At 35.2% G+C, this 17,405-nt stretch overlaps 1 protein-coding gene across 1 annotated transcript; it reads left to right on the top strand.

The window, feature by feature from the left end:
* The first annotated feature begins 372 nt into the window (after window positions 1–372).
* On the top strand, window positions 373–3,706 carry LOC145814136 (uncharacterized). Its single transcript, XM_082910663.1, has 5 exons — window positions 373–528; window positions 854–1,762; window positions 1,934–2,294; window positions 2,814–3,196; window positions 3,365–3,706. Exons 1-5 carry the CDS (start codon window positions 373–375, stop codon window positions 3,704–3,706), a joined length of 2,151 nt encoding a protein of 716 aa, XP_082766789.1.
* Window positions 3,707–17,405: the final 13,699 nt, after the last annotated feature.

Below are 17,405 nucleotides of genomic sequence, written 5' to 3'. Positions count from 1 at the left end.
ATTTTATATGTGGATATGTGATATGGAGGTGTAAGGCCTGTTTTAAGTTATTTGGGTTCCTTAATGGGAAGGCCCAGTAATTGTTTTATTTAGGCCCAGTCCCCTCTCCTATCCTTATTAGGGTTTACATATATCTATATATATGTAGATCAAAGGGTTGTCAGCCCCATTGAAAGACAACATAAAGATTAGGAGAAGGAGGGGAAGAGCTGGTGCTAAGGTTTTTCGATTGTGAATACCATCATCTTTCAAAGAAGCAAAACTCAAGACAATAACGGAATCAAACGGTATGTATCCAAGTTTTATGTTTTAGTAGTTAATTATATTCATAGTGTTTTGATTTCTAGTATATAGATCCTATATTCTTACACTATGGCGTCAGAGGCAACCACTCTATCTTGCGATGATGACCTTTCTATTCGATTCAAGACTTTTGTTCTTACCACTGATGAAGCGGACGACGTTGTTCTAAGTCCGCTTGATATCCGATCCAGTGTGGCTGAGTGTGCTCTGTCTCTCATTGGGAAGGTTATCACTACCAAACCCATTAACCTCTATGGCCTTAAGAACACCATGTCACTCATTTGGGGGAACCCTAAGGCCATGTTTGTTTGGGCGGACTGGATTAGCATTCCCATGACTAATAGTCCTATGACTACCAATCCGTTGGATTATGTATCCTATCTTAACTAATAGTCAAGTTTAAAATAATTAGTCCGTACTTCAATTATTTAACCAAACATCGGATTAATAATTTTATTGGACTATTAGTCCAATCCCAAGCTCATGTCTATCCAAACAAACATGGCCTAAAGGGTTTAAGATTCTTGAGATTGGGGATAATCTTTTTCAGTTCACTTTTATAGAAAAGCGTGAATTACTTTGTGTTTTCAATGGCAAGCCCTGGTTTTTCAACAATAGTTTTTTGGTTCTGCGTCGGTGGGAGGCCGGTCTTAAACCACATCTGCTATCATTCCATCGTTCCCTTGTCTGGGTTCAGATTTGGGGTCTTCCTGTTGACTGTTTTACAGAGGCCGTTGGCACCAAACTTTGGCAACCGATGGGTGAGGTTTTGGATGTAATTATCCCCATTTCTGGTAGTCACGAAGGTAGGTATATTCGAGTTTTAATGGTTATTGACATTCTCTCCCCGCTCAAGGGAGGGGCCAAGATTCGGCATGATTCTATGCATTGGGTTGGGTTTCGCTATGAAAAATTGCCCACATTTTGCAGTTATTGTGGTGTTATTGGTCATGATAAGCGGTCTTGCATGAAGAAGATTGAAGATCATGAAGTGGTTGTAGTTGGTCCAGACCAATATGGGCTGTGGTTACGGGCTTCACTGGTCAAGTCTGCTGGAGGTCGCCGGCATTTTCCTAGTTCAGATGGTATCTCTTCGGCACTGGCAGTGTCCGACCATCGGGATAAGGAGATAGCTACTGATGGGGGGAAGTTTAATTCAAATTCCCGTAATGGCCGTGATGGTGTTACTATTGATCCCACTAAATCTGGAGAGGCGGATTCGCCTGGACGTGTTGAGATGATCACGGAAGTTGCCTCTTCAAACTCCCTACCCACCACCGGTGGGCACTTTAGGGCCCTCTTCTTGGGTCAGACTAGGCCCAACATCCTAACTTTGGGCTTGATGGATACCGCCACAATGCCCCATTCTTTACCCCTTTTCACAAAGCTTACAAAACAAGGACTTTCAGCCATGCTCTCACACCAGCCCAAGATCTCCACCCATCCCACTCTTGCTGAGGTAGGTCAAGCCTTATTAAATATACAGCAATACTAGGTATCATGAAAAGTCTTTCTTGAAAATGATTTTAAAAAATTTGTGACCTTTGAATTATACTTAGAATAAAATACCACACACTAATCAAAGCTAATCCAAAAATCACAAATCTTTTATAATCATTTTCATGAAAAGTCTTTCATCGTCCTTAACATTTCTCTAAACATATTCCCTTCTGCTTCCAATAACACACTTACTGCCCCCACCCCGTCTGTAATTACTCCGTCTCCTCTGCCTACTCTCTTACCTCTTTCTTCTCTTCATTCCCAAACCCCAAACCCACCTGTTTTTCCTCTCTCACCTTGTTCAGCCATGCCTTTTACTACCACCTTACCTTCTCTCTTCCCCCCTTCGAGTAAAGCCAGTCCTAAGGGGTATAAAAAGCGAACACGCAGCCCGAGAGGTAACTTGGCTCCAATTCCACCAAGCTCCTCTGTGGACAAGAGAAAGTCCTCTCCCCTCTCTATTACTGATCCTGGTGTGGAAGTTGTCCCTGGTAAGAAATTGAAGAATGGCTCTAGTGGTTCCGATTCTACGGTGGAGGTGGCTAGCCGAGAGTGGCCTCCAGTGGCCAGATGAGAGCTTTGGCATGAAACTGTTAGGGTGTGGGGAGCCCTCTGACAATTCATCAACTAAAGGAGCTCTCTAAGCTCTACTCCCCGAGGGGTTTTTTTCCTTAGTGAGACAAAGAACTCTGCGAAGAAATTACGAAATATCCAAAAAAATTTACGTATGGATCAGTCTTGTATTGTGGATCCTATGGGCACTGCGGGTGGTTTGGCCTGGTTTTGGCAGAATGAAATTCAGTTGAGTATCATTTATACAACGAATTTTTTCATTGAAGCTCAAGTGGTTGATGCAGTCTCAAAACATTCTTGGCGATTAATTTGCGTGTATTTTAGTTCAATTGATTCAGTGCGAGTTTCTTAGATGCGTTGTATTCCGTAGCGTAGTGTTTGCTTCGGTCAACATTGGGTAATCTGGGGTGATTTTAATGACATTTTGCGTCCTGCAGAAAAGCGAGGTGGTCATGCTCGTCCTCATTGGTCTCTAGTTCCTTTTCGTTCTTTTGTTGATGGATGTGAACTGTTAGACATGGGTTATAATGGTTTCATGTTTACTTGGCGTAATAACAGAAACACTGGAGGTTACATCGTGGAATGGTTGGACAAAGTCTTGGCTAGTGTAGATTGGCAAATTTCTTTTGATCGAGCTACTGTTACGCACTGTGAGTGTGTTGGGTTAGATCGTAACAGCTTGCTTCTGGATCTCTACCTGTATCTAGTGCGCCTTCGTAGTTGGTTTAAATTTGATTCTCGGTGGATTGGGGAAAGGGACTACAAATCTACTATCCAACGTAGTTGGGAAGTAGTTATCCCGGGTTCTCGCATGTTCCAGGTAGTCCACAAGTTGCGCCAGTGTCATGCAAATTTACGAATTTAGAATAAAACTCACAATTTTAATTCTGCCCTGGAAATTGGCCACCTAAAAGACCAGCATGTCCTTGAAAGGTAGAGTCAAAGGCCCAATCAAGCCCATATCCATTCTTTGGAACACCAACTAAAGATAGCTTGGGGTAAAGAAGAAGAATTTTGGCGTCAGAAATCGCGAATTGACTGGCTTTGTCTTGGAGATAAGAATACCAAGTTTTTCCATGCGTGCACTATGCAACATAGGTCCCGCAATCGTATCACTGGTGTGGAATCTATTTCAGGGGATTGGATTAGTGATATGGATGGTATTAGTGATATGGATGGTATTGCCTTCGACTTTAATTCTTTCTTCCAGCAACTTTACTCACCTGATAGTCCGTCTTCTCCAGAACCTACTCTTGGTTTATTTCCGTGTATTGTGACAGCATCTATGAATACTCAGCTCACTGGTTCAGTTTCGGATACAGAAATTTGAGCGGCCTTATTTGATATGAGTCCGTCCAAAGCTCCAGGCGTCGATGGTTTAACTGCTGGATTTTATCAAGCTTATTGGGATGTGGTTGGTTCTGATGTATGTTCTGCTATCAAAGTTTTTTCCATAATGGCAAGATGCTTCGCAGTATTAACCATACTCTTATTTCTCTTATTCCAAAAGCCCCCTATCCCATCAAAGTTTCGCAGTATCGACCGATTAGCTTGTGTACAGTTCTATATAAAATCATTTCAAAGATTCTAGCAAAGAGATTGGCTTAATTGCTTCCCTCTTTAGTCAGTGAAAATTAGAGTGGTTTTGTGGCTGGAAGGCAAATAAAGGATAATATCAGTAGCACATGAAGTTATGCATCATATCAAACAATGGCGCCAAGGTCAATTGGGCCTCATGGCTATCAAGCTTGACATGACTAAAGCCTATGACAGAGTTAGTTGGGCTTATTTGGAGGCGATTATGCTGAAGATGGGTTTTCATTCCCGTTGGGTCTCATGGATTATAGAGTGTGTTTCGACAGTGTCGTTCTCTATTTTACTTAATGGTGAGCATGGAGCTGCCTTTAATCCAAAAAGTGGACTACTCCAAGGTTGTCCGTTGTCTCCTATGCTATTTATTTTTTGTGCGAAAGGTTTGCATCTTTTACTTCAACAGGCGGAAGCCCAACGTCAGCTTCATGGTGTTCGTATTAGTCGTTCTTGTCCACCCATATCTCATTTTTTATTTGCGGATGACTCTATCATTTTTTGCCAGGCCTCGGTTGCTAATAGCATTTATATACAGAATGTTTTAAACACATATGAGACAGCTTCGGGGCAAGCCATCAATCGAGATAAGTCTAGGTGTTTTTCAGTCCTAATACTTCGGCAGATTGGCGTAGCTTCATGTCACAATCTTTAGGCATTGCTCTTGTGACTGGTGGTGGGAAATATCTTGGGTTGCCTCCTATTATTGGCCGCTCGAAGATGGAGGTATTTCATTTCATTTAGGATCGGGTTCTCTCTCGCATTACGGGGTGGAAGGATAACTTCCTTAGTCAAGCTGGAAGGGAAGTTTTGCTCAAATCAGTCCTTATGGCCATGCCGAATTATGCTATGAGCTGCTTTAAACTACCAGTTTCATTGTCCAAAAAAATCAATGCTGCTATTGCTCGGTTTTGGTAGGGTAGTCAAGGTGGTAAAAAGAAGGTTCGTTGGTTGAGTTGGCCAAAGTCAAGTGTGTGTAAGAAAAGAGGTGGGTTAGGCTTTTGAGATCTTGAATCAATGAATTTGGCTGGTACGTGCCGTACCGGCCGGTTCGTACCGGAAAATGAGAGGACCGAGTCGGATACTCACTGGTATACCAGCGAGAATGAATTTAGCGTCCGTATCGATTCCCGATACGTAACACCCTGAATCCGATACGTAAGCGATTTTTTTTCGATACTGTCCGATACGGTTGATGCTCTGTTGAAGGTTTGTTCTCTGATGCTCTGTTTGTATATGTGAATGTGATGCTCTGTTTTTTTATTTTGGCTGAAGAAGTCATATATATGTGATGCTTTGTTTTTTTACAAAGGGGATATATATAAGAAGTATAAGAAGTATATGTGATGCTCTGTGAAGAAGTCACCTTCGATTGCAGCTCTGTGCAGTGCCACATAACAACCTGCAAAAATGGCCAACAGAAAATTCAAAGTAAATTTAAGTTTTTAGATGCTGTTTTAAATATTATTATTCAATCGTCTTCTCCACAACTCATTAAGTTTTACTACTATTTCTGTGCAATAGGAAAGAATTTCATTTCAGGAGTAAGACTTCTTTTCAGCCCTTTAAAAGGAATATAATATACATTATTTAAATTATAAAATTTTATTATTGGATGTCAACATCAACTTTTAAGAAAAATTTATATAGAAGTTTTGGTAAATGTAACCAAATTCCAAGGCTAAGGGACAAAAAATTGTGTGGAGGTTGACGGAGAGTGAGGAAAAAGATGGTAATCTAGGCAGATAAAAGCCAAATATTGGGTACTCTCAAAATTTTGATTAAAATATGATAAATTAAGATTAAAAGAGTCAAAAAAATACATAAAATTGAGTTTTAGATGGATTGCTGATGATTTTTGAAATTTCACAGCCGCGACACCCGATACCCGATACGTATCGGTTGATACTACCGATACCGATACTCCGCGATCGATACCGTTACGTTACCCGATACCGCGATTTAGAACTATGATCTGGGGGTTACCGATTAAGCGTAAAATTCAGCATTTTATGTGGCGATGTGCCCACAATATTCTCCCTACTAATCTTGCTCTTTGTCAGCGTAAAGTATTGACTGATCCGTGGTGTCCTCGTTGTGGTGTTGAATTGGAAATGTTGGATCATCTTCTACTACGCTATCCTGATTCACAACTTGTTTGGAAATGCTCTCCGCTTCGATTGGAATGGCCTTTACATATTACGTTGGATTGTTTCTCTAAGTGGTGGCAATATCTTGAGCATCTTCTTGCTGATAAGACTATACATTTGGTTTGTTATATTTGTTAGGCTCTTTGGAAGTCTTGGAATGCTTGGGTTTTCTCCCAAATTCTCCAAATGCCACTATCCATTTCCAGCTTGGTTGTGGCAGAATGGATTGAATTTTTTGATGCCTTGGGTTTGAATTCTCAGGAACAGACATTATCCTTGCCAAGTGTTTCTACCGCAGCACTGTCTCATGATACTTCTCCTATTAATCGTTGGGTGTGTCCTCCTTCTGGATACGTCAAACTGAATGTGGATGCTAGTAAAAGAGAGAGGGATTTTCGTGCTGGTATAGGTATTGTGGGGCGGACTTTGATATGTGCCATTTTGTTTATCAAATCTATCCCTTTATTCACTTGTCCTTCCCCTAGAGTGCTTGAAGCGCTGGTAGTTCGAAAGGCCTTACAGCAGGTATTGATTGGCCAACATCGTAATATCATTGTTGAAGGTGATGCTAAGGCAGTATATCAGAGCCTTAATGGTGCTATGCAACCTCCTCAAGACATTGCCGTAATTGTGCAAGACTGTCGAACATTAAGTCTTTCTTTTTATTCAGTCTGTTTTCGTTTTGTTTTGCGTATTTGTAATGGTGTAGCGCATGATATTGCGCACCATGCTCTGTCAATTGATGAGGCTTGAGTGTGGGACGTTTGTTTTCCATCATAGTGTTTACACTCCCATCAATCTGATATTGGGCCGCTAGACCCATTGTAATTATCTCTATGAATAAAACTCTTCTTTCTTTGGCAGAAAAAAGAAGAAAGTATTTGTGTGTGTGTGGATATTACGTCATATATATCTATATATAAACTAGCATGTGACCCATGCTATGCACGAGATAAAATAGTATATAACTTGTAAAAAAATTATGTGAGTTTTTCTCATTTTGTCCCCTGTAAATAAAAATTTTATATATAATTTGAAGAGCTGTATAAAATTATTAAAAGGTAAGAGTTTAACAAAAAAATAATTTAATAACTTTTCTGATTTTATAAAATGCATAAAATTCATTAGTTTTTCTACATCCAACTAACAAATTTTGTTACCCAATAGGTATTTTGAATTTTTTTAAATTCAAAAATCAAAATCAATATACAAATGCTTTAATTTTTTTAAAGATTTTAGTAGCCAATAGATTTGGTATGATTGTAATTATTTAGTGTGTTACAAGTGATTATCTAGTAGGTGTTATCTATTTATTTTTTAAAACTCAAAATCAACAAATTTAGCAATGAAATTGAGTAAGATTTAAAAAAGCTTAATCAATGTATTTTTTTAATTCAACATTAACAAATTTAGCCAACAAATATTTTAAATTTTGTTAATATAATTTGGATAAATTTGTAATTGAGGAGCTTTGTGAATATTCTTTTTAATCTTTTTAAAATCTAAAATAAATAAATTTAGCTTTTGAATTTATTAAATTTAATTAGTTGTTTTGATATAGTTATATCCGGGTAGGATTTTAAAGAAGGCTAGGCAATAAGTATTATTTAATTTATTTTAAATGTAAAAATTAACAAAGTTATTAGTCCATATGTATATTTAAAATCTTAAAAATAACAAAATTTGTAACCTCAAGCAACACATTTTTTATTCATTGGGACTTGAAAAATGATATTAATACTATGTGGAACTCGATGGCCAATTATACGGGGAGCATCTTAGGAGAAGTTCTTGGAGAGTCAAAAGGAAATAGACCCAACTCTAGAAAAACTTGGTGGTGGAGAGAGGAGGTTTAAGCGACAGTTAAGGCGAAAAAAAAGTGCTTTTAAAAAGTGGCAGAAGGATAGAATTGAGGAAAACCTTAAGAGTTATAAATTAGCTAATAAGAAGGTCAAAAAAATAGTAAGATAGGCTAAGTTGAAAGCCTATGATGATCTATATACTAGACTATATAGTAACGAGGGAGAGAAGAGAATATACAAATTTGCTAAGATAAGAGAGATGAAAACAATAGATTTTAATTAGGTTAAATGCATTAAGAGTGAGGACTCTAGGATGCTGGTGAAGGATGAAAAGATTAAGGAGAGGTGAAAGAACTATTTTGAGAAATTGTTAAACGAGGAACATGGAGGTAGGTCAAAAGTAGAAGAAATAACTAGTAATAAGGAAAATCAAGGCTTCAGACTCTATCATATGATTAGGAACTTTGAAGTGGAGATTGCACTTAAGAAGATAAAATCGAATAAGGCTTTAGGACCCAATGATATCCTTATTGAAGCTTCAAAATTTTTGGGTAAGAAGGGGTTTCTTGATTGACTAGGTTATTTAGCAAGATTTTATTGACTAGGAAAATACCAAAGGAGTGGAGGAAGTGTATTTTAATACCAATCTATAGGAATAAAGGAGATGTACAGAATTGCAACACCTATATAGGAATCAAGTTGATGTGTCATATAATGTAAGTGTGGGAGAGAGTGATAGAACATCGATTGCGAGATATAACAGAAGTGTCAGAGAATTAATTTGGATTTATGCCTGGTAGGTTAACAATGGAAGCAATCTATCTGTTAAGAAGAGTAATGGAAAAGTATAGAGAAAAGAAAATAGATTCTTATGATTTTTATAGATCTTGAGAAAGTATACGATAGAGTGTCTCGGGATATAATTTGGTGTGTTAGAAAAGAAAAAGGTGACAAAAGGTTATATTGATATAATTAGGGACATGTATGAGGGTGTAATGACCATTATTAGATCGCTTGCTGGAGAGACAAGTGAATTTCTAATTACTGTAGGGTTACATTAAGGATCAACCTTAAGTACTTATCTTTTTGCTTTAGTTGTGGATGAGTTGACGTAAAATATTTAGGATGACGTGTCATGGTATATGCTTTTTGCAGATGATATCATGCTAGTGGATGAAACTAGAGAAAGAGTGAACACTAAGTTGGAGACTTAGAGAGAAGCACTTGAATCTAAAGGATTCAGAATAAGCAGAATTAAAATAGAGTATATGGAGTGTAATTTTAGTAACAGTAACAATGGAAGCAGAGGAGAAGTAAAGATTGAGAACCAAGAAATACCTAAGAGTGAACATTTTTGTTATTTACAACGGTTGAGGAGATTAGAGTGGATGTGGTTCATAGAATTAAGATAAGGTGGCTTAAGTGGATGAGTGCGTCTAGGGTACTGTGCGATAAACGAGTACCCACTAGACTAAAAGAAAAATTCTATAGAACAATTATTAGATTAGCAATATTGTATGTGACGAAATGTTGGGCAACTAAGAAACAACATACAGATAAGATGAGTATTGCTAAGATGAGGATGCTAAGGTGGATGCGTGGCATGACTAGAAAAGATAGAATTAGAAATGAGTATATTCGAGAATGAGTATGAGTTGTATATCGATAGAAGATAAGTTGTGAGAGAATAGATAGATTGAAATGGTTTGATCATATACAACGGAGACCAATAGATGCAGTAGTGAAAAGATACGATGCAATGATGGTAGATAGAAGTGTTAGGGGTAGGGACAGACCTCCTAGATTAACGTGAGCCAGTGTAATAAATAGAGAAATAAATCTCTATTGTGACACTCAACATGCTTAATTTTAACACCGCGTTAATATCAATTAATACTAATAATAATAATAAAATAAATATATATAAATAAAATAATAATAATATATTTAATTTAATAGCTATATGTTAAAATGTAATTTAATTTAATTAGGGATCATGGTATGTTATTAAAAGATGATTATGTAATTATTATATTACTTGGGGCCCAAGTGTAATTACTTAACAAGAATTGACAAGTGGCACTAATAAGATGAGTATAACCTGTTGATAAATTTAGTGACAACCGTGCTAGGAACCCTCAACTTCCTGTGGGAGGCTGTACTCTTAAGACTAAAAAAAAATATAAAAATAAATAAAATAAATAAAAAAATTCAACCAATTAAAAAATAATGAGGTGGTGGGGTCACTGCCACTACGATCCGAGGCATTTCTCATTTAGGAAATGCTTAAGAGGACATTGCTGGAGGCATCCAACACGTGTCACCTGTGAACATAATGATTATAGAAAAATTAGGCGTGGAGCCACATAAAGGGCTCGGTAATAAAGGAAGGCAACACAAAACAGAAGTAGAAGCAAGGGGTGGGCTCGGAGAACTGGAGGAAATAGAAAATAATAAGAGTTAATATTAAAGCAAATTATATTATACCTTAAGTGATCATAAATTATTTTATTATTTTATAAATTATTTTATGTAAATCATACTTTATAAATTATTTTAACATTTTAATTATGTTATTTATTTTATGAACCCTATTTGTTTAAAAAATGAAAATTTATGAATATAACCGTTTATTAAATATGTTTTTAAACAATTATTTTATAAGTACCACCACGGAGGTCCCATGCTTTGAGGGACTTAAACAACCATTGGTCATCTGAATTGTTACTTTAGTGACCTTCTGAAAGTCTCATGTCTTGGGGGACTTAAATAATCACTGACCCTCTGATTAGTTATTGTATGACTCTCTGTCTGTCATAGATCTAATAACCCTCTGTTTTTATACCGTGATTATAATTATTTTACTTATATGATTTATGCATTATGATTCTGTCATTTAAAATAATTTATTCAAAACAAACTATTCATTGTTTAGCCTAAATAATTATTCATGGTGATTTGTGTACCTTTATACTCTTAGTATAATATTGTTTACTCTATCATGTGCTTATAGCTGTTAAACCTCTTTTAGGTGACGAAACTTAAGGAGGAATTGTTTTACCTCTTTAACTGGATCCAAACTTGAGATGAATATCGTGTTTTTCTTTTCTTTTTTTGGTTTTTATTTGTAATTATTGACTATCTCATGTTATCAATAAAAGTTCTCATATACGCTTTAGACATTTATATGCACTTATTTTTATTTCGCTGCATTATTTGATTTGTTTAATCTAAAATTAAACATTAATAACTTTAGAATTGAGGTAGTTGCGAATTCAGCCCAAGTATCGGGGTTGGGTTGTGACATCCTTAATTTGACTAATGCAATGGTTTTTAATAGAGTTGAGTGGAGAAGAAAGATTCATATAACAACTTCAATTGATGGGATTAAAGGCTTGAATTGGTATAGTTTTTGTTTTTGCAGCAATTGATTCCAATCTTTTTGTAGTTTTTTTATTTTTTATATGGTGTAGAGGTTACGTACCAACCATTTCAGTGTAAAAAGTTCAAATTTATATATTTTTATAAAGTACATACAGTATTCGCTTTATGTTTTTTATTGTTAAAATGAACTAAAATTGGATTGTACATTTTTTTGGTAATAAAGAATTGAACGTGCATGTCTTGAACGTACGGTTCAACTTTTGTAAACTAAAAGTAAAAATTGTATACTTCTACATTTTTAAAAATAATAAAATGACATTGCGTTCTTGGTAAAAAATAAATTTGTATAGTTTAATTTGTTTTTGTAATAAAAAGTCAACCATATATCACAAGTTCCATGTTATAAAAAAAAAGTTTACATCTTAAAGTTTTAAGTTATAAAAACATGTATTTCCCTTTTTTCTTAAATTTTTTTTTCTAGCACATGTACTGTACATAGAATTAGATAGTGTTTGGTTCACTATTCTATTATATTTACTTAAAAAAATGAATTACGTGATCATTCGGTTTATATTTTATTTCATTTTTCATTACAGTGAAACAAACGTAGTATACATATAAATCAAACCAAATAACAATATAAATAATTTATATGTGTATGTAACGGCGGAGTTAGGATTTTAATTCATAGGAGGCATCATTAATCCTTAGCGATATTAATTACAAAACTTAACCAAATCCGATTTTTATTTGGTGATAGAATGACCAAAGATCAATGTGGTGCCAAAATCATGTGCCTTGGATATGTTTTAATTAACCGAAGCTTTTTTTCTTTGTTATTTTAGTTACTAAATATGATGATAATCAAAATTTAAAATGTAATAATATGCATACAAAAAAAGAAAAAGAAAAAAAAAAGAAAAAGAAAAAGAAGAAGAAGAAGATAGATGTGAAGAAAAAAAAGAGAGAAATGAGAGATATATAAATAATTATAGAAGAATATTTTGATAAAATTAAACATTTATAATAGTAAATTATAAGGAATTTATTAAAAAGAAAGTGAAAATAAAGATGAGATATAAATATTTTGAAACATATTTAAAAATTAAAAGAAAGTTAAATGAAAAACGTTTTCTAAGTGTAATATTAAAAATTGAGGGGGGCACGTGCCCCTGGAGCCTATATGGCTCCCTCCTTGAGTGTATGCATGGTAAGTTTATACAATATTTACACAGTCAAATTCATAACACATGTAATGAAATTTATACCACAAACTATTGACCCAATTGCCTAAAAAAATATGATGGAAAAAAAAATTCACTTTTCATTACAGTGAAATAAGCATAGTATAAATATAAATAAAAGCCATATCACAATATAAACAATTTATGTGTATGCATGGAAGTTTTATAAACTATTTACATAGTTTTGTCAAATCCATAACACATCAATGATAATTAATAAAATTCATACCACAAACTATTCATGCAGTTAACATAAAAAAAAAAAAAAACCACGTTATAATCAGGAATTTGTGAGTCTATATAGATAATCAAAACTATATACACATGTAAAAAATTTATAAGAGATTTGTTTATTGTGTCTCTATGATGAGAGAAATGACTATTGAGAGTGGGAGAGTCTATTTGTTAGAGAATTATAGTTGTATTTATAATTGTCTTGAGGATATGTAGGGAGAAATAAAAAATTAGTTAGTCCCTATTGCCTTGACTCCAAAATTCTCACTTTCCCACAACAACTCTAATCGAACATTCTAAGGATTGAAGAACTCGAACATAATCAGAAACCTACTCTAATCACTAAGAACAGGATTGAAGAATTCAAACATAATCAGAAACCTTAGCTTGAGGGAGGTTTGCAAGTAAGAAAATCGATTTTTCTTGCACCTTTTCTTCGAGTGACTTTGGTTTAATCAAACCAGCAGGTAAACCTTCTCCCTCTTTGTATTTCAGCAGCTCTTTTGGTCTTTATTTCAGTAATCAATCATAGCTAGGGTATCCATCCATCATCTCATCATGTAGTTTGTTGGTTTTTCTCACTTTTTCAACCATTTTCGCATGTTTTATTCGTTCTCCTTAGAATAACATGTTTAGGCTTCATTTAATCATGTAATAAGTATGCATAGCCCGGTTTAAATCATCATGTAGTTAGTTCGTATTTTTACTTTTTATTTGCTATTTGCTCTTTTGTGCATAATCATCATTTAGTAACCTCAAATCGGGTTTAGGATCTTATTTTGCATGTGTAGCTGTATATTAGGCCATGTTAATTTCAAGTATTGCATGAAAGACGCTTGAGCAAGCATCTGCGTAAGTCTTCTTGTCCTTCCATAGCATATGAGTGTTCTATGCATTGTGATTTAAATAATCCATGTTAATTGTTTTTTTTTGCAAAATTGTATGCTTTGAATGTTTGCATGAATTTGATTTTTTTTAGGTTGAGTTTATTGCCATAAATCAATAAAAAGTCCTCTCTTTGTAGGGCTGAGCAAAGAAACCGCGAAATCCATAATCTGATCTGGTCCAGTCTAATCTGGTAAGTTTGAATTGGTTTTTTGAATCCGTGGTTCGGTTCTGGATTGAAAAATTAAAAATCCGTAGTCCATGGATGGGTTCCTAATTGAACCCCACGGTTCCGGATTGGAACCGATTTGGACTGTATACAAATAGTCTATATTTATATTATACACTATCCCGAATAGTATCTTCTCTTATTCCATATAAAACCTAAATCCAAACCTAAACCCACATATTATCTCATTTTATTACTTTTGTTTGTTAGTTTTTAGTTTTAATTTATAATGGTCTAAATACTTATAGTGGAAGCAATTTTTTTATGATTGTTTAAATTTTAAAATAGTGTGTCGCTATTATGGAACGATATGCTGTTATTGTGGAACTAATATGATACTATGTTCGTATTTTTATGAAATTAAAACGTTATGTATTTTTTTTATATATATTTAATTATGTGAATCCGTGGTCTTAAACCGATCCAATCCGTGTTTAAATGGATTGGTTTGGATTGGTTCCACAATTTAAACGGATTGGATTGGTTCGAATTTTTCAAGAACCATCAATAACGAATTGGTCCTGGTTTTATCCCAATCTAGACCATGCTCACTCTTATATTTTTGTGTGGAAATCATCATTTTGGAAAATATGGCTTTGTTCTCTTAATTTAAAATAAGTGATTTTCATTTTCTATTCAAATCACATAGTTTTAGGGTAGTTAAGAGTTTTTAGGCTTAAAATAACTTGTATGAATAATTAACCATTAAAATCATAAAATAGAGAATTAGTAGAGGCCAGTTTTTAGATTGGACAAAAGGACTTGCTTTCATTCAATGGCTTTCCCCTTTTGTACCTTAGCCCCTAAACCAGTAATCTCTGGTTATGATGAATTAGGTCTTTAACTTAGTTTTCATTGTTAAAGGTTTCTTAATTCCCTATTAAAAATTAAATGGCGACTGCAAGTTGGCACAATATTAGTGTGGAAATGGGCCTTATACTCGAAAAGGGCATGTCCTCCATAGCTAGACATGAAAGACAAAGAATGAAAAACCCCTAGCTAGGCTAGGCACACCGAAATCGAATAAGCCCTAGCCGAGCTGGGCATCAGAAATTGAATAAGCCTTAGCCAAGCTAAGCATCAGAAAATGAATAAGCCCTAGCTGAGCTAAGCATAAAAAATTGAACAAGACCTAGCCGAGCTAGGTATTGAAAATTGGATAAATCCTAGTGGTGATAGGCATTGGAAAATGAGTTAGCTCTAGCCGAGATAGGCTTTGGAAAATGAGTAAGCCCTAGCCGAGCTAGGCAACGGAAATTGAATAAGCCCTAGCCACTCTAGGCATCCAAAAATGAGTAAGCCCTAGACGAGCTAGGTATTAAAAATTGAATAAGCCTTAGCTACACTAGGCACCAGAAAATAAGTAAGACTTAGCCAAGCCAGGCATCAGAAATTGAATAAGCCTTAGCCAAGCTAAGCATCGAAAAATGAGTAAGCCCTAGCCGAGCTAGGCATCAAAAATTGAATAAGCTTTAACCTAGCTAAGCATCAGAAAGAGAGTAAGCCTTAGTCTTACCAGGCATCGAACCCAAAAGCCCTAGATGAGCTAGACATTGAAAATCGAGTAATCCTTAGCCAAACTAAGCATCAGAAACAGAGTAAGCCCAAGTTTTACTAGGCATCGAACAGTAAAGCCCTAAATGAGTTAGGTATTGAAATTGAGTAAGCCTTAGCTGAGCTGAGCATCGGAAAGTGAGCAAGTCCTATTTTTACTAGGCATCGAATACTAAAGGCTTAGCCAGGTTAGGCACATTGAGTAGTATTATCAACACCAGCCTCTAAGTAATGTTACCACCTTACACAAACCCAATACAACATTTTTGCGCAATAGTAATCATACTTGGATCGAAGGAGAATGCTTGGCTCTCATGGAAAGCTATCAACTCATCCAACAATCAATCTCGCTGACACATTTCATGCTTTTACATCAAAAAGAGATTGAAAGATTTGAAGTTGTTGAAAATAGCTTCATAATGGCACCTCTATTGTGACAACCCGACCTCCGTACTATTATATTATATTGATTCAATAAGTTTAATTGCATGATTGTGTGTTTAATTATGTGATTACATGCTTAATTTTGTAGTTATCTGTTATTACTTGGAATATCTGTTCACTTATCGACTTAGAATTAGAAATTGAAAACCCAAACAGCTTCAGAAGCTAAAATTGACTAGCCCAATAGGCTAATTAGAATATTTAGAATTTTATGGCAATTTTCGTCAAAATTTGATTTGGACCAAAATAATTAGAATAAACTGATTGAACTTAGTTAGAGTTGACCATAATTAACCAACCTTAATCACATATGATTAGGCTAAGCTAATCACATGCATATATAAGTGATACAATCCTTACTTGGCCTCAAATACATAATTTGGCTGAGATTTTAAGAGAGGGAGAAGAAGAACTCAACTTAGAGAGAGAGAGAGAGAGAGCACGGAGAAATTGAAGGGAATTGGTAAAGAACTTGAAGGATCAAATTAGGACACACTTGAATTCATATCCTAGGTATGGAATTCCTTCTTAAATCTTGAAAATAAAACATGTAGGTCATGAATTCTAGAAGTTATGAGTCTATTTGCATGTAAGTAGAAAGAATTGATTTGATTATGGAAGAATTGAGTATAATAGCATACATACATGCATAATTCTTCATCTTTGAGTTCAATTTTCTGTGAATTCTTACATGCACGGGACTTTTACACATTCATTTAAAGATTTCTTCATGTTTTTACACTTGTCATGCCATTTGATCAAGTTTTGAAAAGATTTGAAAAGAAATAAGGGCAATACATATCATGCATGGTTCCAACTTCATGATTTAAGTTTGATTTTGAGAATTGGGTCCATGATTTGAGAAATTGGTTTCAAATTAACTATATTTTCAAGTTCTAAAATGTTTTTCCATGTTTTTGTACCAAAAATACAAGTTTTGGACCTTTGAATATCAATTTGAACTTCAAACACAGTTTTGGAAATTCCAGAATTCGGCCTGTCCGCTCGAGTGAAGAAAGTGTCGCTTGAGCGTAAAAATCGAGCTCCTAGAAGTTTTGCAAAATTTTGTAGAGCACTTGAGCGACCAAAGTTGTGCTTGAGTGAGGACCCTATTTACTCAGTCTTCTGCTTGAGCGATTGTCGAGCGTCTATCGAGTGAAAAATTCTTGTAAATAGTACTTTTGCAAAGTTTGTAGACCGCTCGAGCGACCAAAGTTGCGTTCGAGCGACTACCTTTATTTTTGAACCCCTGCTTGAGCGAAGGAAGTTGCGCTCGAGCGAGGACCCTGTTTTCAACAAATTTTGATTAACTCTTTTAAGTGCATGCTTACATTCTCATGTCATTTCAAGTACTCTTAGGCACCAATTGAGCTCATATAAACATAGAATGAGTGGGAAACACATGAGAAAAATTTAATTAAAGTGAAATGGTTATCGAACGGTACTCCAATTGTGTTTTTGTTATTGTAGACGCGCCCGCGTGGGCCTCACGCTACAGTTCGGACTCGATTTGTGT

The sequence above is a fragment of the Camellia sinensis genome, unplaced genomic scaffold (genome assembly GCF_055761805.1).
Source record: "Camellia sinensis isolate YWXY unplaced genomic scaffold, ASM5576180v1 Unanchor1, whole genome shotgun sequence".
NCBI classification, from domain to species: Eukaryota; Viridiplantae; Streptophyta; class Magnoliopsida; order Ericales; family Theaceae; genus Camellia; species Camellia sinensis.
This window is presented reverse-complemented; position numbering and strand designations above follow the sequence as displayed.

Excerpts from the sequence above, each read along its gene's own strand:
- LOC145814136 (XM_082910663.1), top strand. The coding sequence starts at position 373 with ATGGCGTCAGAGGCAACCACTCTATCTTGCGATGATGACCTTTCTATT. Across the intron at positions 529-853 it reads CTCTGTCTCTCATTGGGAAG|TTCACTTTTATAGAAAAGCG; the intron begins GTTATCACTACC and ends AATCTTTTTCAG. Across the intron at positions 2,295-2,813 it reads TGGTGTGGAAGTTGTCCCTG|AAAAGCGAGGTGGTCATGCT; the intron begins GTAAGAAATTGA and ends TGCGTCCTGCAG.